Source organism: Phocoena phocoena, chromosome 16 (genome assembly GCF_963924675.1).
Source record: "Phocoena phocoena chromosome 16, mPhoPho1.1, whole genome shotgun sequence".
NCBI lineage: Eukaryota > Metazoa > Chordata > Mammalia > Artiodactyla > Phocoenidae > Phocoena > Phocoena phocoena.
In genome coordinates, this window is record NC_089234.1 from 7171089 (window position 1) to 7191281 (window position 20193).

Consider the following 20193-nt stretch of genomic DNA (forward strand, 5'->3'; position numbering starts at 1 on the left):
ATAGGGATGCTGTGCTATGTAATTAGAATGGCAGCCTTCTAAAAACTTAATTCTGTCCAAAATGAAAGCAAACCATAGAGTCAATTTGTAAGAAAACATTAACCATTTGAAACAGTAACACACACATTACATCAAAATTCATTCATATGGAATCAAACTGCAAATATTTTTCCTGCAAGTTGTAGCATGCAGCAAAAGCAATCATCCTGGGAACACGTTTCAAGGAGTGTTCAGAGAGGGAAGAAAGAACTAGAGAGATGACATCTCATAGGTAATTTTCTATTTTTAGTATTCCAGCATCAAATCTGAGGTGGTGCACATTTCAACAGCATCTAAACAGAACTTAGAAGAAAACAAGAAGTAAGTATTTCAAGGTTTTCACAGCCTTTTCATCCAAGGGAAGGAAAATTGTGTGTGTGTGTGTGTGTGTGTGTGTGTGTAGGGCTTCTTGCCAAATTCCTTGCCACATCAATAGTCTACAAAGTGCTTACCAGGACACTAAGTCTTTTTGTGTTCCTGAGATAGGTCTGAAATTTTTACCCAGTTTTGAATGTATACCTGAAGTGGTCAAATAATACTTTTTGTAGAAAGTTTTCCTACCTAAGATTATAGTCTTAACTTTAAATAAGAATGGCCACAATTAACCAACATGCAAAAATTCTCAGACTACTCACTGAGAAATTCATTATACAATGCATTTACCGCCTTACTGCGTTCTTAAATCTTTATTCTATACTGAACTGATATTCCCAATTAGCCCAAGCAAAGGCATGCCTTTCTAACACAATTTGCTTAAAGCAGGGTTGATAAAAGACAGTTAAGAATCCACCGACTCTATGCATGGCAACCTGGGAGAGTATAACATTGTCAAGAGTCAAGTGGGCGAACTTCACACAATTCATTCAGTTACATACAAGTGGGCCAGCTCCCCCGAGCACTCCCCCGCCAGCACTCCCCTCACTTACATCCACCGAATTCACAGAGACTGCTGCCCAGAGTCTGGTAGAAGAAGCCCCATCTTAAGGGCACTCTTCCAAACAAATAAATACCTAAACACTGAAAAGGGGCACATCAGAAACTTTTAAAAAGACAAAATAATAGAAACCAAAACCCTTTCCAAAACAAGGGAACGATGTCTATGCAAAGTTCACTCAATAAAAAATCCTTACTTTTCTTACAGTTTGTTCCTTAAAGATTTTATTTTATTTTATTGGGCACAACAGGAACTAAATTATTAATAAAAATAAAAGCTTGTTTTTATGTTTCGCTGTGGGTAATTTGTACAAAAAGTTTCCAAATCTCTAACGAGCTCTAGTGAGATACAATGTAAAACGGATCTTTTAAGATGCAAGTAGAATGCCAGGTTCTACTTAAAAAAGAATTATCTCAAAGGAACAAAGAGTGATCTGCCACGTGCTTTTGGAGGTGCCCATGCTGGAAAAAACTTCTCAATAATATGAAGATGCTGGTACAACTTTGTCTATTACACAACTTCTTACACAACCACATGCGTTACATTTATAGACAGATTTACAATTTGAAAGGAAAAAAGTTCTGTCTTAATAAAATTCATTTTTTACAAACTGTAGTCCAAAGTTCTGTCTCCTCACAGCAGATGCATCGTCTCCACTGGGTGTGGGTCAGAAAAACCCTTCCAAGCAGATCCTGCCAGATCTGCTTCATTCCATGCCGTGCACTCTGCCTGGAGCACCGCAGCAGCGTGGAGGTCACTACAGAGCTGGTACCTTGCTCTTCTGCTCTTTGATTATTTTCATTCATCTTCATCATCTTCGTCTTCCTCCCCATCAGACAGGGATGTACAAGGCCGGATCTGTCGGTAGCGGTCAAGCCATTTTTCTACCATTTGCGTGACCAGAGGGTGATTTCGCCGCCGAGAGCTCTTCTGCATGGCCACGAGAACTCCTCCCTCAGTCACACAGCAGTCCAGCCACTCCCTAAGCAGCTTTTCTTGCTGTTCCTCATTACCTAGCTTTTAGAGGAATGTGAAGAAGAGGGAAAATAACACAACAGGTCAGAGACTTGACAGGAAAAATTTAACAGAAACCTACAGCTGGTATGATTAACGAAAAAGGCCAGAGCAACGAAGTGTTTCAACATGGTTTCCACCTCTCATCAATTTTATGTTTAAAACCCAGTTTCCTGTGGTTAAATAGAAAAAAACATCTATGGGAAAATTCACAGAAAAACCTAGAGGGAAGAATAGCCTAGTAATAAGTTAATTTGTTTGATATAATAGCAAAAAGCAAATGTTATCTAATAAGCTGATCCTTGCAGCTTCAAACAGAACAAGGTAAGTTTACTCAGAAAGTTATGTATATAGGCTCAAGGTACAAAAATTATCTGAACTTTTTTCTTAATATCATGGTTATGAAGTTTATAATTATTACTAGTATGTGAAATGAAAGACCAATGATTTTATAAGAATTCGGGCTGGAGCGCTCTTTTACACATTCTCGCCACCCCCCCTGCCTGGCGTGCACCACCTGCTCCCCCGCAGCTCCAGTGACCTCCCACCTGCTCCTGTTCCCACCACTGCCCAGGTATCGAGTCTCAACCGAGTTGCCAGTATTCCTCTTCTGGGCAAACTGGTTGTTGGCTCCCCAGCTTACCCAGAATAAAGCCAAAGATTTAAAAGACCGTTGACGACCCCATGCCACCCCTTAACCTCTCAGCCTCGTCTCTCCCCGCTTGCCCAATCCCCACAAACCACACTGGCGTGAACTTCCCTCTACCTACAACTCTCTTCCCCCAGGTTCTGCGAGACTCCTTCCTCTTCCAGGTCTCAATTCAGGTGTCACCTCCTCCGTGATGCCTTACCTTGGGCCCCCGGTGGCCCCCTCATCCCCCCCTCCCCCTCACCCCATCTCTGTATCTCCTCAGCACTCAGCACTACCTGAGGGCTAGGACTTTGGTCTTCACTGCTTTATCTCTGCAGAACACATCCTACACAGCAATTCTGAAAAGATAAATTTCAAAGTCTGTCTGACCAGGATTTACAGAAAGTGACAGTTACTACGACCGAGTTCAAAGCTGTAAGTGGTGGCGCAGAGAACACCACGCCTGAAGGACCCACTAGTCTGGGCTCTGGTACAGTGCTGCCACTTGAAGTAATTAATCCAAGAAACAGGCTTCTTACCTCCTGAGCAGAAAGGAAGTGCACATGGAGTAACTTCCTTTCACTGTCAACCAGAGGCAGAAATGTAATGGTGACGTCGTCATCGGTGTTCAGGTTAGCACCAGCGCCTCGGTTACCATAGCCATCATTTTCCATGGCAACCAAAGCAGAGAAGTGGCCCCTTGTATAGCCCAGAGCAATCGGACTTTTCCAACAAAAACTCTGTTCCCACAACAAAGGCAAATACACACCTGGAAAGAGGGAAGCAAGTCACAATGAGATTTTCAGGATGTGACTGCAATGTGCATTAAGATAATAAACAAGAAAGCTCCAAACACTCATGATAATGGCTTACCTTGAAACCGAGTATATCCCAAAGTTTCTCCCCGGAAACTTTTATAATATTTTACTCCATAAACTATAATTGGTCGTCTAAGAATATGTGCAAGTACAAAAATGTGGGTCTGTTCCAAACTTGCTCCAGGCTGTACAGAACAAAATAAAAGAAAGCAAATATTCTTTCAAACATTTATTACCACCCCGGAAAACTGATGTGTATAACACAATGCTACCCTCCTTCGTTATTACACTATCTCAATTCATTTAAAAAATATAGTAGTACTACTGTCCAACTAAAGAGTTTGATTCCTCAAATAGCAAAGTCCAATAAAAGAAATCTGCAAAGTTTATGTACAGGTATCCTTCATTATCCAAACTCAAGAACTGAACAGATTTGTTTAAATACTGATTTCAGAAACAAGAGATTCAGACAGCAAAGGAAGCTTGATTTATACAACTGCCTTCTGGTTAAGTTACTTGTGAAAGTACTACCTACAGCAAGGTCCACCCAAAGTAAAAAGAACTTCGTTGCTTCACACAAACATAAATGGCTGCATCACCTGAGGCAAGAACATACAACAGGTCTCCCTCCCCCATGCTGACTCTGACAGCACCTTCACAGGAGGCACATGTCTCAGATGTGGAACAGCCACTGTGAACCCTGCCCAAATGACCCAAAGGCAGCAGGTGCTTCCCTCAGAGGGCACTAACGAATTATGACGCTTCTGCAAAGAAAAGAAGTGGTTTGTTGTGCATATATCTGAAGTTTATAGATAAGTATATTCATATGCTTCATAAAATAAAACTAGCATGAGTGTGAGGGACAGCCCTACACAATACACCTATAAAAGTTTATTCCCAAGTTAGTTAATCATTCCCGTCCACGGCACCTTCTCCTTGGCCTACGTCACGTGGACGGAGGCTCCTCACCTGGGGAGCCTTGTGAAGATCACAACTTGATCCTCAGGGGCCTGACAGCTCAGCATCAGCACCCACCACTAGTACACAGATCTTGCGGAAGTGTCCCCTCGGACACAGAATGGGAGCTAACCCGTAGGTAGGTAAAACAGGCATAAAGCCACCACTTCTTAAAATTTTTAATTTATTATTTTTTAAAATTTTTATTGGAGTATAGTTGATTTACAATGTTGTGTTAGTTTCTGCTGTACAGCAAAGTGAATTGTTATACATATACCTATATCCACTCTTGTTTAGATTCTTTTCCCATATAGGTCATTACAGAGTATTGAGTAGAGTTCCCCGTGCTACACAGTAGGTCCTTATTAGCTATCTATTTTATATATAATAGCGTGTATATGTCAATCCCAAAAAGTCACCTGAGAGGACAATATAACTGAAGAGCAATCTGAGGAAATATTTAAGAGGTTAGAATCACCAAGTACAACTTTTATTTGGACAGTTTTTTAATCACTTAATGTAAGAAACATGTTGCCCTCCCTGTGCTGCAGCGAGGACTTGCCTATGGTCCCAGAGCTGATAAACAGCAGTCACTAGAACCCAAGTCACCTGCTGCCAAGTCAAGCGCTCTTCCCTTCATGCCACACTGCCTCCAACATGGTCTTCGTGTAAACCAAGGCATTTAGACCAGCTGCCTCACTCTTCTCATAGAAGCAACATGCCCTGAAGCATTCTTACCTGACTAGCAAGAGAGAGTATAAATGCCCAGTCTTCTTGCCACTGTTCTTCTCTCAAGGAGAAATGTAAACCAAAGCTCTGAGAATACCAGGACTCCCAATCTTTCCAACGTGTATAAAACCTAAAAGCAACAGAGTAAAAAAGAAGCCTTTCTATAAACAGTTCATTTAATGTTCCGATCATTTATTTAATGTAGTCTTTAAGCAATTCAAATGCAGAGATTAATAATTAATTTTACCTGGCTTGCAGTATATTTTTCCAATTAAAAATGCCTCCTTTCTGCTAGCAGACATCTTTTAACATATCCTCAGAATAATTTGATTCACCACCCACCAAATTTTCATCAAAACTACGAACACTAGTGATGAGAACGGTTGATTTCAATTGTCTACTATTGGTTTACAAATAAAAACTAAAAACACTCAAAATCATCTGAGAGGTTGGATAAAAATCAAAGACACTACATTTCTCCATTAATGAATACTTATCCACTACTTGGTCACAGACTAGAAATAGCCCATGTGTTTACAAGAATATCAAAATCACTTTCTTGAGATTTCATTCATTAAATAAAATTATTTGATTATCACATGACAATTGAAATAAAAACATCACTAACTAGAAGAACAATCCCTTCATACCTGTTTAAATACTTCGGCCTAATAAATTATGAAGACTAAAAATCAAACTAGGCCACTGGTAGACTGAATTACTAAAAGCAAAACATTCTTTTTCTTTAAAGCAAGTATACAATTAAATAAAGCCGGATATAATTATGCTCAAAACTGTGATCCACTGTCTTACAAAACAAACCAGCAAAGACCTCTGAAGACATTTAACCTGTTTATAACATTACATTCCTCTCACATGTAGTGAACTATCAGAAATCCCCAATACTTTTATGTATTTCAATTCTATGTAAAAGAATCAAAAGATCAGAAAACATTCTTTTGCTGTTGTTGAAATGTTAAGGTATTAAATGTCTTAGCGTCACACGTTTCTTTAGAGTAACTTAGTGCAGGGCTCCGTAAAAAGTAAATTAATATATTTTAGATTTAAAAAAGAATGTTACGGAGGCTTAACTCTTGTTTGATTAGAAAAAAAACTTTTCTATGCCAGATAACCATAGGTTTTCTCTTTTTAAATCAGGAATGTAAGTTTCAATGCCAAATGTTTAAAAATAAAATACGGATATTCCTCTTTTAAAATACCTAAGATACAAAGAAATATATTTCAATGCACCAATGACAAAATACATTGTTTTAATAAATTCGAGGAAAAATATCATGAAACACAGAAAAGCTGCTGCAGTTAAGAAATTTCTTGGTTGCTGCCTAGGATCACTTTATGAATGAGATACCTAAATTTGCCAGAAATCAAATGATGACTTCACTCAAAACTCAAGAAGACTGCAGAAAAAGGCTGTTCAAAAATATACTTTATAAATAAGCATGTTCAAATAATCACACCCACCACACAAAGACCTAAACACTCAAGCTACCTGGCTCACTGAGAACAGACAAGCAAACCAAATCCAGGAATACGAGGCCAAGCGGGACAGCAGGTTTGGCTTTAACATTGAGAAGTCAATTCGGGGCTTCCCTGGTGGTGCAGTGATTAAGAATCTGCCTGCCAATGCAGGAGACACGGGTTTGAGCCCTGATCCAGGAAGATCCCACATGCCACAGAGCAACTAAGCCCGTGCACCACAACTACTGAGCCTGTGCTCTAGAGCCCGCGTGCCACAACTAATGAAGCCCGTAGCCCCCGCTCGCCACAACTAGAGAATGTCCGCGAGCAGCAACAAAGACCCAATGCAGCCAAAAATAAATAAATTTATTTTTAAAAAAAGTCAATTCCACATTCATGGATGAATTCTACATTCAGTGCAATCTCTATCAACATCTCAGAGGACTTTTCTGCAGAAGCTAGAACCTAAAATTTATCTAGAAATCCAAAGAATTCAGAAGAGCAAAAAGAATCTTGAAAAAAGTAGTACAAAGTTGGAAGACTTATACTCCAGATTTCAAAACCTACCACAAAGCTACAATCATCAAGAAAGTCTAATGTCAGCATAAGGACAGACATACATATCAACAGGAAAAAATTGAGAGTCCAGAAATAAACTTTTACTTTTAAGGTAAAATACTTTTTGACAAAAGTACCAAGGCATTTGAATGGGAAAAAAAAATAAACAGTACTGGGACAACTGGATATCCATGCAAAACAGATGATTTTAGATCTTTACCTCACACCTTCAATAAAAATTAGCTCAAAATGGGTCACAGACTTTAAATGTAAAAGCTAAAACTATGGAATTCCTAGGTGAAAACACAGGAATAAAACTTTAAAAACTGTAAACAACTGTAATAAGTATGCTAAGGGATCTAATGGAAAAAGAGAGCATGCAAGAACAGATGGGCAATGTAAGAAGAGAGATGGAAATCCTAAGAAAGAGCCAAAATGAAATGCTAGAGATCAAAAACACAACATAAATGAAGAACATTTTTGATAGGCTTATAGTGGACTGGATACAGCTAAGCAAAGAACCTCATGAAGATACATCAATACAAACCTCCAAATCTAAAAAGCAAATATAACACATATAGAAAAAAAAAAGTGAATTTCAAATAACCATGGGACAACTACAAAAGGTATAACATACAAATGTCAATAATAGAGGGAGAAAAAAGAAAGTAACGGAAGAAATATTTGAAACAATGACTGAGAATCTCACCAAATTAATGTCAGACACCATACCACAGATCCAGGAAGCTCAGAGAACACCAAGAAGGAAAAATGCCAGAAAAACTACACCTAGGCATATCATATTCAAACAACAGAAAATTAAAGAAAAAGGTCCTGAAAGAAGACAGAATATAAAAAACACCTACCTGGGACTTCCCTGGTGGTACAGTGGTTAAGAATCTTCCTGGCAATGCAGGGAACACAGGTTCAAGCCCTGATCCAGGAAGATCCCACATGCCACAGAGCAACTAAGCCTGTGCGCCACAACTACTGAGCCTAAGCTCTAGAGCCCATGAGTCACAACCACTGAGCGCGTGTGCTACAACTACTGAAGCCCGTGTGCCTAGAGTTCGTGCTCCACAACAAGAAAAGCCACTGCAATGAGAAACCTGCACAATGCAATGAAGAGTAGCTCCCGCTCGCCACAACTAGAGAAAGCCCACGCACAGCAACGCAGCCAAAAGTAAATAAATAAATTTATTTTTAAAAACCCAAAAAACACCTGCCTATGCAGAAACAAAAGATAAGAATTATATCCGACTTCTCAGAAACCATGCAAGAAGAGAATGAAGTGAAATATTTTAAAAGTTGACACACAAAAAACACCAACCTAGAATTCTATATCCCGTGAAAATGATCCTTCAAAAGTAAAAGAGAAGTAAAGTCTTTCTCAAACAAACAAAAATGGAGGGAATTTGTTGCCAGAGACCCGGTTCACAAGAAATGTTAAAAGAAGTTCTTTAGAAAGAAGGAAAATAACATAGATCAAAAATTTTGATCTACATAAAAAAAGGAAGAGCATTAAGAAATAAATTGAAGATAAAATTAAAACTTTTAGTTTTTATTCTTAATTGATCTAACAGATAATAGTTTATTCAAAATAATAATATATTTGATTATGCATACTTATGTATATATATATAGTGTGTGTGTATGAACGTGCGAGCGTGTGTGCAGGTATGCGCTTATGTATGCTTACATATAAGTGAAATGAATGACAATAAAGATACAAGGGACAGAAAGGAGGAATTAGGATTATTTTGTTATTATGAAGTAATGACACAACCCATGAAGTGGTACAGTTTTATTTGAAAGCGGACTTGGATTAACTGTAAAAATATACTGCAAACTCTAGGGCAACCACTAATAAAAGTTAAAAAAATAAGTATAACTGATATGCTAAGAAAGTAGAGAAAATAGAATCATAAAATGCTCAACTAAAAACATGAAAGACAGGGGCTTCCCTGGTGGCACAGTGGTTGAAAGTCCGCCTGCCAATGCAAGGGACACGGGTTCGTGCCCCGGGTCCGGGAGGATCCCACATGCCGCGGAGCAGCTGGGCCCGTGAGCCATGGCCGCTGAGTCTGTGCTCCGCAACGGGACAGGCCACAACAGTGAGAAGCCCAAGTACCGCAAAAAAAAAAAAAAGAAAGAAAAAGAGTGAAAGACAAAAACAGGAACAAAGAACAGGGCAACAAATAGAAAACAGTTACAAACATGGAAGTTATGAATCCAACTATATCAATAATCACTTTGAATGTCAATGATCTAAATGTAATAATGCTGACAACATCAAATGCTGGCAAGGATATGGAGCAACAGGAATTCTCATTCATTGCTGGTGGGAATGCATAACAGTACTGCTACCTTGGAAGATCGATTGGCAGTTTCTCACAAAACTAAACACATACTCTTATTAGATAATCCAGCTATTATGAACTTTGGTGTTTACCCAAAGGAACTAAAAATCTATGAACACACAAAACCCTGCATATGGAAGTTTACAGCAGCTTTATTCATAACTGCCAAAACTTGCAAGCAAAGTGTCCTTCAGAATGGATAAAATGGGTACATCCAGACAACGAAGTACTTGTCAGCATTACAGAGAAATGAGCTATGTAAGCCATGAAAAAACAGAGGAACCCTAAATGCACATTACGAAGTGAAAGCAGCTGATCTGAAATGGCTACATATTATATGACTCCAACCACATGACAGTGTGGAAAAGGCAAAAACAACAGAGACAGTAAAAAGACCAGTGGCTGCCAGGGTTAGGCAGGAGGAAAGGATGCAGTGGCAGAGCACAGAGGATTTTGGGGCATTGAAAATACTCTCTCTGACACTATAATTGTAATCCTCTGTTCAATACTATCAATATAATGGTGGACACATGTCATTACACATTTGTCCAAAATCGCAGAATGTATACTAAGATGAACCCTAATGTGAACTATGGACTTTCGATGATAAGAATATTGTCAGTGTCGGTTCATCACTTGTCACAAACATACCACTTTGTGGGGGATGTTCGTAATGGGCAGTTATGCGTGGGGGGACATGGCAAACAACGGTGCCTTCCTTTCCATTGTGCTGTGAACTAAAACTGCTCTCAACAAATTAAGGTCTAAAAATGTATATAGAGAGGCACAATAATAAGTTATCCAAAGATGATATTTCTAAAAGAATTGATTTTTCACTGATTTTTCCCCCTATTTATATTAATTACTCCCATTTGGCTCTCTATTTGGATTGACATGTCAATCGAAGGCAAGTACAATATTCCATCTTGAGCACTTGAGCCGGATCAAATCATAGGCACCCAACAGAAGAGCACAGCTACCACCACAAAAAAAAATGTCCTATCTTTAAGTGATAGGAGGAAGGGCTTAAATAAAAGAAAATTACTTTCTCAGTTCTCATTTAGATATTTTATGACTTAAAAAACGTCTCATCCCACCTGATTTGGATTATGAGCAAAGGAAACCCTAGCAAAAAGCTGATTTAAAAGGAGACTGCACAGGTGATATACTGGCTGCTCCTCTCCTGACCTAGGACAGGGCCCTCTCATTCTACCTTCTAATAGTCATATAACAGCCCAGTCAACAAACTTGTCACAACTCAAAATAGTCAACAATTTAATCGTTATTCAGTAAGGCTAATATATTTGACCCACATCACTGATGCCTTGAATCTACGGCAACAATGCTTCCTCTCTCCTCATTTGATAATCTTCATCCCCTCTCCACCCCAAGATAGTGAAAAGGATGTCTATGTGATCACTACAATCCTTGCAGCTTCCTATGCCTTAACTGTAAAACATCAGGTGAAGACCCTGTATGGCAGGGACTGGAGGAGGTGGCACCAAGGCACTCTTTATTGTGGAAAGCCTGTTCATAGGCCAGCGAAGCATCCTTTTAGAACCAAGGCCTCCACTACCAAACGATCTGCCACAACAGCACTTACCAGTGGCTGCACTCAGAACCTACAACCTAGGTCCTTCTCACTCTCATCTAGCCCATTTTCCACCTCAGATTATGGCAACCTTTTTCTTTTTCTCCCTACTTTCACATTAGACTTTTGAGACTTCAAATGACTCAAAACTAGAATTTCAGTCCTAATACAAATATAAGTGACAACTCCAATCCAGAAGATTACCCACTGCCAGCTTTGAGAAACAGGTAGCATAAAGTTCCCAAACTATTAATAGCCACCAATGTCTTTTTCTTTTTAAAGCCCTCACAGCTAGGAAAAGTACATATCACCTACTGAAATTTACAGTACACTTTCAACCTTACAACAGGGTCAGAATATTACTGTCAGAGGAAAGGCTCGAGCTGCCTTTTAAAAAGGACTTGTAAAATGGTAGACTTACCAAGGTCCAGATCTAGTTTCCAGGCTGAGCAGCCAGACCTCATCCACACCCAGAGGACAGATCTATCTTTCCAAGGGCAGAGTCACAGTAACTAAACCTACAAGGCAAACCTGTAAAACCACAATATCCAAAACGACTCTCATCCTCTCGGTGCGGGCAGGCCCACACAAACAGCCAAATCATCATTAGGATGTTGTCTGACGAGCACGTAATCCAATCTGGAGGTCAGACAGACTGAACATGTAATGACATCAGGCTTCCCAGGCCTGATGAATCCGCATCACACAAGGAATGGCACTGCCCACCCCCCAGATCCATCCGGAGCAATCACCCTCCACTAAAGGCACAAAGTCCTCTCCCCTGGACAAGGGCCGAATGTCTAAACCATCAGTTCTGAATGACACATTCTTTCTTTAGCTATCCAATCAGGTTCCCATCTGAATTTACAGTTCAAGACTAGTCATATACTTGATTGACTACTGGATGTTTTTTAAAAAAAGGATATTTTTGAGACAAGTTGAAAGTGTGATTTGGACTGTATGCTAGATAACTGACTCGATGTTGATTTTCTTAGATGTGGTAATGAGGATGTGGCTGGGTAGGAGAATATCCTTGTTCTTAAAAGATGCATGCTGAAATACTGAAGGGTAAAGCACCAGGATGCCTAAAACTAACTGGCAAAGGGGAGTGTTTAGGTACACAGAGATGGAGCACGTGTGGCAAAATGTTAACAATTAACAACTGGCCAATCCAATGAAGGAGATGTTGGGGTCCCTTGCACTGATTTTTTTTTTTTTAACTTTTCTGTGGATTTGAAAATTTGCAAAATAAAACATGGTCTTAAGACTACCTGTCTCAGGAAGAAAAACTCGTAATACACAATCAATATAATCTCTTAAAGTTGAACAAATACGAAATCGAAGCTACTTTAAAATATGAGCACTGGAGCTGACCAAGACACAAAATACAGCGTACGTGTAGTTTAAAATTTTCCACTAGCCACACTAAAAATAAATAAACAGGTGAAACCAGAAAACTAAAAGATGAGCAAAGACCTTTCTATATTTAAGACACCCCTACAGCTTCCAATGTTTCTATTTTAAAGCTTAGCAAAAAGATATAAAAACCACTGAGATGTTCAAAGTGTCTCAGTGCCGAAAACCAAAGGTTTTTCCCCCTAGCTTCCACAGAAAATATAACAGACAAAAAGGATCCCACCACTGTAAGGAAATGATTCAGCCAGTGCACTCCTGGATTCAAAAAGGGAAGGATGTCAGCTCACCAATGTGAACAGTCGTGTAGGCTGTCATGCAGGGCTTTCCGAAGCACCGAGTCCTTGTCATAAATGCCCCAGGTAGCTTGCAGTACTGAATCAAGTAAGCAGTCTCCTGCAGTCCGGTTCCAAAGTGCATACAGTCGACTGTCCAAACGTGTAGCCAATTCCAAGGACCAGTTTATAATTGGAGATTCTTCTTCTAACTCTATATGAAGAATTTAAATAACATGTTCATATAAAACATTAATAAAGGAAATTGAAGATGATTCAAAGAAATGGGAAGATATCCCATGCTCTTGGATCGGAAGAATTAATATTGTTAAAATGGCCACACTACCCAAAGCAATCTACAGATTTAACACAATCCCTATCAAATTACCCATGACATTTTCCACAAAACTAAAACAAATAATCCTAAAATTTACATGGAACCATAAAAGACCCAGGATTGCCAAAGTAATCCAGAGGAAAAAGAATAAAGCAGGAGGTCTAACCTTCCCAAACTTCGGACAATTACTACAGTAATCAAAACAGCATGGTATTGGCACAAAATCAGACATATGGGTCAATGGAACAGACAGAAAGTCCAGAAATAAACCCACACACCTATGGTCAATTAATCTTCAACAAAGGAGGCAAGAACATACAACGGGAAAAAGTCTCTTCAGCAAGTAGTGTTGGGAAAGTTGGACGGATGCATGTAATAAAGTTAGAACACACACTCACACCACACAAAAATAAACTCAAAATGACTTAAAAGACTCAAATACAAGCCATCACACCATAAAACTTCTAGGAAAGGACACAGGCAAAACACTCTCTGATATAAATCGTACCATTTTTTTCCTTAGGTCAGTCTCCCAAAGCAATAGAAATAAAAACAAAAATAAACAAATGGGACTTAATCAAATTTACAAGCTTTTACACAGCAAAGGAAACCATAAACAAAACAAAAAAACAACCTATGGAATGGGAGAAAATATTTGCAAACGATTTGACTGACAAGGGCTTAATTTCCAAAATATACAAACAGCTCATACAACTCAACAACAGAAAAACAAACAACCCAATTGATAAATGGGTAGAAGACCTAAACAGACATTTCACCAAAGACATACACATGGCCAACAGGCACATGAAAAGGTGCTCAACATCACTAATTACTGGAGAAATGCAAATCAAAACTAGAATGAGATACCACCTCACACTGGTCAGAGTGGCCATTATTAAAAAGTCTACAAATAACAAATGCTAGAGAGGGTGTGGAGAAAAGGGAACCCTCCTATACTGTTGGTGGAAATGTAAGCTGGTACAGCCATTATGGAAAACAGTATGGAGATTCCTCAAAAAACTAAAAATAGAGTTGCCATATGATCCAGCAATCCCACTCCTGGACACATATCCGGACAAAACTATAATTCAAAAAGATAAATGCTCCCCTATGTTCAAAGCAGCACTACTCACAACAGCCAAGACATGGAAACAACCTAAATGTCCATCAATAGATGAATGGATAAAAAGATGTGGTACAATGGAATACAACTCAGCCATAAAAAAGAATGAAATAATGTCATTTGCAGCAACATGGATGGGCCTAGAGATTATCATACTAAGTGAAGTAAGTCAGAAAGAGAAATACAAATACCATATGATATCACTTATACGTGGAATCTAAAATACGACACAAATGAACTTATCTACGAAACAGAAACAGACTCACAGACATAGAGAACAGACTTGTGGTTGCTAATGGGGAAGGGGGTGGGAGTTTGGGGTAAGCAGATGCAAACTAGTATATACAGGATGGATAGATAACAAGGTCCTACTGTATAGCACAGGGAACTATATTCAATATCCTGTGATAAACCATAATGGAAAAGAACATAAAAAAGAATGTATGTATAACTGAATCACTTTGTTATACAGCAGAAATTAACACAATATTGTAAATCAACTATACTTCAATATAAATAAGTAAATAAATAAAATGTTCATTTTCATGCTTCTGCAATTAAGAGATATTCAGTGGAAGAAAGAACCTATTCTCTAGAAGTTAATAGATTTAATATGTAATTTACTAATAAACACCTAAATTCTGATCAATTGAAATATAAACCTTTGAGTAGTTGAAACACCTTAAGGCTCTAGAATAATCACCTTAAGGCTCTAGAATAATTTACTCCATTTTTAAATTCTTCATGATTTATTTTCTAAAAATTTTTAATATGAAAATATACTCATTCTAGAATAGGAAACAGATAACCAGGGTTTAAAAATGTTTATGCCTTTATTCACTCTACCACAGTTAAGAGCTATGAATGAGCATTTCTAACAGCACAATACAACACTGTTCTTAAGGACTTTACATTTTCAATTTAAAGTAGAAATAAACTATGTTGACCATACACCAAACTATTCCAAACCTTACAAAGCAAAAAGTTTATTGAAATCAATAAAAGATAAATTATACTCATTAATTCCATGCTTACCTTTTTGAACATCTCTATCAAGCACCTCATCAAATAATTTTTCTTGGACTGTTGGAGGCAAGTCTTCAATATCTACAAAGAAAAACCAGATTTAAAAAATCTTTATATGTCTCATAACTGAAAAAATTTGATGCCAGCATCTAACAGTAACTTCCTCTAAAATAACTCCCTTTCCACCGAAGGCTGTCGAATAGCTTCTTTTAAAAAACATGCATGTATCTCGTGTGTGTGTGTGTGTGTGTGTGTGTGTGTGTGTGTGTGTATGAGGTGTAAAATTTTCCTTTCTGTACTTCATTATCAAAACTGTGATCTATCTACAAACAATAAAATCATCTGGACCAGTAATTATATACAGCTATTACCAAAACAACAAGAGATAACAAATGTTGACGAGAATGTGGAGAAAAGGGAACCCTTGTGCACCAGTGGTGGGAATGTAAACTGGTGCAGTCACTATGGAAAACAGTATGAAGTATCCTCAAAAACTATCATATGATCCAGCAATCTCACTTCTGGGTACACAGCCAAAGGATATGACAACAGGGTATCGAAAAGGTATTTGTACCCATGTTGGTTGCAGCATTACTCACAATAGCCAATATATGAAAACAACCTAAGTGTCTCTCAATGGGTGAATAAATAAAGTAGATGTGATATAGCTATACAATGCAGTATTATTAAGCCATGAGAAAGAAGAAAATCATGCCATTTGCAACATACACAAGGACCTTGGAGACATTATGCTAAGTGAAATAAGCTCAACAGAAAGACCAATATTGTATGGTATTACTTACATATGGGATCTTAAAAAAAAAAGTCAAATTCATAGAAACAGAGAGTAGCAAAGCAGCTGCCAGGGGTAAGGCAGGAAGGGATTAGGGAGAAATTGCTAAAAGAGTACAAACGATAAACCATAAAATGAAGACAGCTAGGATTATATGCAAAACATAGTAACGATAGTCAGTAACACTGTATTGTACAATTGAAATTCACTAAGAGAACAAAACTTAATGTTCTCACCCAAAATATAAATAAATAGATAAATAAATGTGAGGCGATGAATGTGTTAATTAACTAGATGGGGGGAATCTAGTTAATTAACAGTTAACTTTCACAATGTATAAATCAAATCACCACGAAGTACACTTTAAATATTTTACAATTTTCTATGTCAATGATAATTTAATGAAGTTGAAATAAAAGAAAAAAGAACAGAGCTATCTAATATTCAAGTTAAAACAACAACAACAAACAAACACATTTTTGTCTGCTCTCTTTCCCCCACACTCTCAACCTCTGCTCAGGACTGTGATTTTCAGACTTTAGAATCTCCTTATACAAGTTACTGAGCCATTCACTTTGGCATGCAGATTTCTGTTTTCCTCACCTTCTCAAATTCTCTATGCTCTCTGTTCAGTTTACTAACTGAGTAGTCTAGAGTAAGAAGCATTACCCTTACAAAAATGTTTTAACCTTAGAACTATTTTCAACTTAAAATCTAATCATCACTTGAAGTACTAAGTTTAAATATACAGAGTGCATTTCAAATGAAATTTATCTGATTTTTAAAAGCTTAGTTGTTATTTTCTACCATTTTGTAAATACCTCTGTTCATATCTCAATATTAAAAAAGCTCAAAACGCTCCAAACCAAAATATAAGTTTTATTTAGAACCTTTTGGTGTTTACTGCATTTATTCAATGCCAACTGACAAAAAACAGCCTGGAAGACATTTCCACTTGTCATGGAACTGAAAAATAAAAAGTTGCTTCACAAATATAGTAGAAATTAACGTAGAAAGTGAAGAAAGTAATGACACTTTCAAAAGAATGCCAGTATCTTTGACTCAAATAACTTGACTCTACCCATCAAAACCCCATGTTCTGATCTTATCTCCTAATATCAGGTAACCAATAGTTATCTATGAAAAGAAAAAGAAAAAAAGCAGACTGATAATATTCTAAAATAAAAACAAAGAGAAAAATAAATGGATAAAACAGACTTTTTAAAATATCTGAGGCCCACAAAGAAGTCACTTATTATCAGCTGCTGTCTTCCTATCAGCTCTAAGGCATTAGTTTATAAATGGCCCTTGTACTGGTCACTTCCAGTAAAACAGGGTAATCAAGTAATTTAAGATCCACATATAGTAGCTAAGTTATCTGTTTTCTAACAGAAACATTTTCATTCAGACATTAAAAAATTATAATAAAGTTGAAATTTATTTTCACACAGAGATTTGGAGTTACCTGCTGGCAACGTAAATGTTACAAGGTCAGTTAGGAAATAGCAAGCAAAATCCCCCTTTCTCTGATGAAGAGAGGCAGCTATCTCACGCCGGATTTGCTCTGTCAGTTCAGGACACACCATTGCTGGAATACACTTTGCAGCTTGTTGAGACACCTTAAATACAAAAGAAACTTTCCTCTACATCTCATTTATCATCAGTGGAAGCAGAAAACAATAGTGTATAAAAGAAATTACCAAAATGTCCCAGTAACTCAAGGTGTTTTTGTTTTAAATATATGAGGTACTGGGTGTTATTTCCTCAATAGTATAAGTATATACCAGTCCAACTTCCCTGGAAAAGTGATAAAAATGTTTTACCCTCTCAACTCAGTAGTTCTACTTTCTAGTGGAGTTTATCCCAAGGAAATACACAAAGATGCATATAAAAATTTATGTAAAATGGAGTTGTTCACAAACGTTCATCATAGGAGGGGGAGGGAGGACAAAAAAAAAGTAATAACCATCATACCCCTAATAAAAACATTCTTATTAAAAAACAGGGAATTCTAGCTCACAGAGAAAGAGGAAAGTACAAACACTCTTCTGCTCTGTTAAGACTATTTCAAGTACTTTGACTTAGAGTAAAGAAAAGCATGGTTTTTTTAAATAAATTTATTTATTTTTAGTTATTTTTGGCTGTGTTGGGTCTTCATTGCTATGCGCGGGCTTTCTCTAGTTGCGGCGAACGGGGGCTACCCTTCATTGCAGTGCGCGGGCTTCTCACTGTGGTGGCTTCTCTTGTTGCAGAGCACGGGCTCTAGGCACGTGGGCTTCAGTAGCGCGGGATCTAGAGCACAGGTTCAGCAGTTGTGGCGCACGGGCTTAGTTGCTCCACGGCATGTGGGATCTCCCTGGACCAGGGGTCAAATCCATGTCCCCTGCACTGGCAGGCGGATTCCCAACCTTTAAAGGGTTAGTTCCCAATGACTTCAAATCCCTCCCCACTTGTTACAATTCTGTTTTTTGTTTTTTTTTTTTTTTTCTGTTTTTTGGCCACACCGCACAGCATGCGGGATCTTAGTTCCCCGACCAGGGATCAAACCCGCACCCCCTGCTGTGGAAGCATGGCATCTTAACCACTGGACCACCAGGGAAGTCCCTATAATTCTTAATTTTTTAAAAAAGCATCTGGCTTCTCCGAGTGTAAAACAGACAACAAATCTCTGCAGTAGTACAATTCAAGGGGAATGAAATCTGAGCACCGGTGTAGTGAGCACTACCACAGAGAACCTCTAAACAAGGAGGTGGCTAGAACTTTCCTGTCCTTTTTAAATGATGAATAACAACAAACGATGAAAAGACATTATCTTACACTTAACTTGTACTCCTTTTGTGGAGCTCAAGAAATCTATATACAGAGAATTCTGAAATCCAAGGTGAGTATCTGCTAAAGAGGAAATGAGTCTGGTGTGATCCTGAGCGAGCCAGTTAGCTCTGTTCTCTGCTGTCACTACAGATGCAGCCACTAACCTGGACGACCTTCCTGAATGCAGACTTCCAGTCACAAGTGGGGCTTGGAGCAGCAGATCTTCCAACAAGCCACACAAAGAATAAGTTTTACTGATAATGTCATCTACATAACACATGTGGACAGCTTAATTGTAATTACTATTAAGGTAAGTAAACAGTATTTCAAAAACCCTGCATACCCAATGCAACCATTAGACATCCTATTCTGAAAACTACACAAAAATTCAATTCTAAACTTTACTAGCCAGGATTACCAGTAACAATGAAATTGTCACCACATCTTATCTCCATGAGCCCAATCTAAGCAACACTAAAACTGTGGGAAACGAAATATTAAATATTTTCAGAATATAACAGACTATTTCTCAAGTCAAAGCATTAAAATGCATCTCAAAAGTAAATTCAAAAATAGCTTATCCCAATGTGCTAACCCCCGGCCCCTTTCCAAAATCCTGGGAAGATTTTTTTCAAAAACAACTTGGACTGAAACCTGAATATTGCAAACACCCCAAGAGAAACCTTACAGCTGGTGATTGGCCTCTAAGCTTCCTTCTCCCACCACCATCCTTAAGCATATGTCCCTGAGGCCTGCCTCTCATCTTCTAGCCCAGGGGTCCCCAACCCCCGGGCCATGGACCGGTACCGGTCTGCGGCCTGTTAGGAACCGGGCCGTACAGCAGGAGGTGAGCAGCGAGCGAGCCATGCTTCACCTGTTGCCTCCATCGCTCTCATTACCGCCTGAACCATCCCCCACTCCCACCTCCCCTCCCCACCGTCTGTGGAAAAACTGTCTTCAATGAAACCGGTCCCTGGTGCCAAAAAGGTTGGGGCCCGCTGTTCTAGCCTCTTTAACCTCATGAGTCTCAACCATCTCCTTAGGCTACTGGTTAACCTAGGGTCCATGAACTTGGGAAGGGACCATGAATTAGAATAGGAATTTCAATCAAATTTAAATCCTTCATTTTCACTAACCTCTTGCCTACATTTAAAATGCATTTTCTTTTCTTTTTTTTTTTTTGCTGTATGCGGGCCTCTCACTGTTGTGGCCTCTCCCGTTGCTCCGGACGCGCAGGCTCAGTGGCCATGGCTCACAGGCCTAGCCACTCCACGGCATGTGGGATCTTCCCGGACCGGGGCA

At 38.5% G+C, this 20193-nt stretch overlaps 1 protein-coding gene across 1 annotated transcript in view; it reads right to left on the bottom strand.

Moving 5' to 3' along the window:
- Window positions 1–1174: 1174 nt before the first annotated feature.
- The window catches only part of ZRANB1 (zinc finger RANBP2-type containing 1), a 45092-nt gene continuing 26073 nt past the window's right edge, over window positions 1175–20193 (bottom strand). Inside the window, exons 4-10 of the mRNA XM_065894458.1 lie at window positions 17546–17699; window positions 15297–15368; window positions 12814–13012; window positions 5132–5252; window positions 3492–3621; window positions 3158–3387; window positions 1175–1990 (exon numbers count right to left, since the gene is read on the bottom strand). Coding sequence (XP_065750530.1) covers window positions 1772–1990; window positions 3158–3387; window positions 3492–3621; window positions 5132–5252; window positions 12814–13012; window positions 15297–15368; window positions 17546–17699 — 1125 coding nt within the window. The 3' untranslated portion in view covers window positions 1175–1771. The remainder of the gene's footprint in view (window positions 1991–3157; window positions 3388–3491; window positions 3622–5131; window positions 5253–12813; window positions 13013–15296; window positions 15369–17545; window positions 17700–20193) is intronic.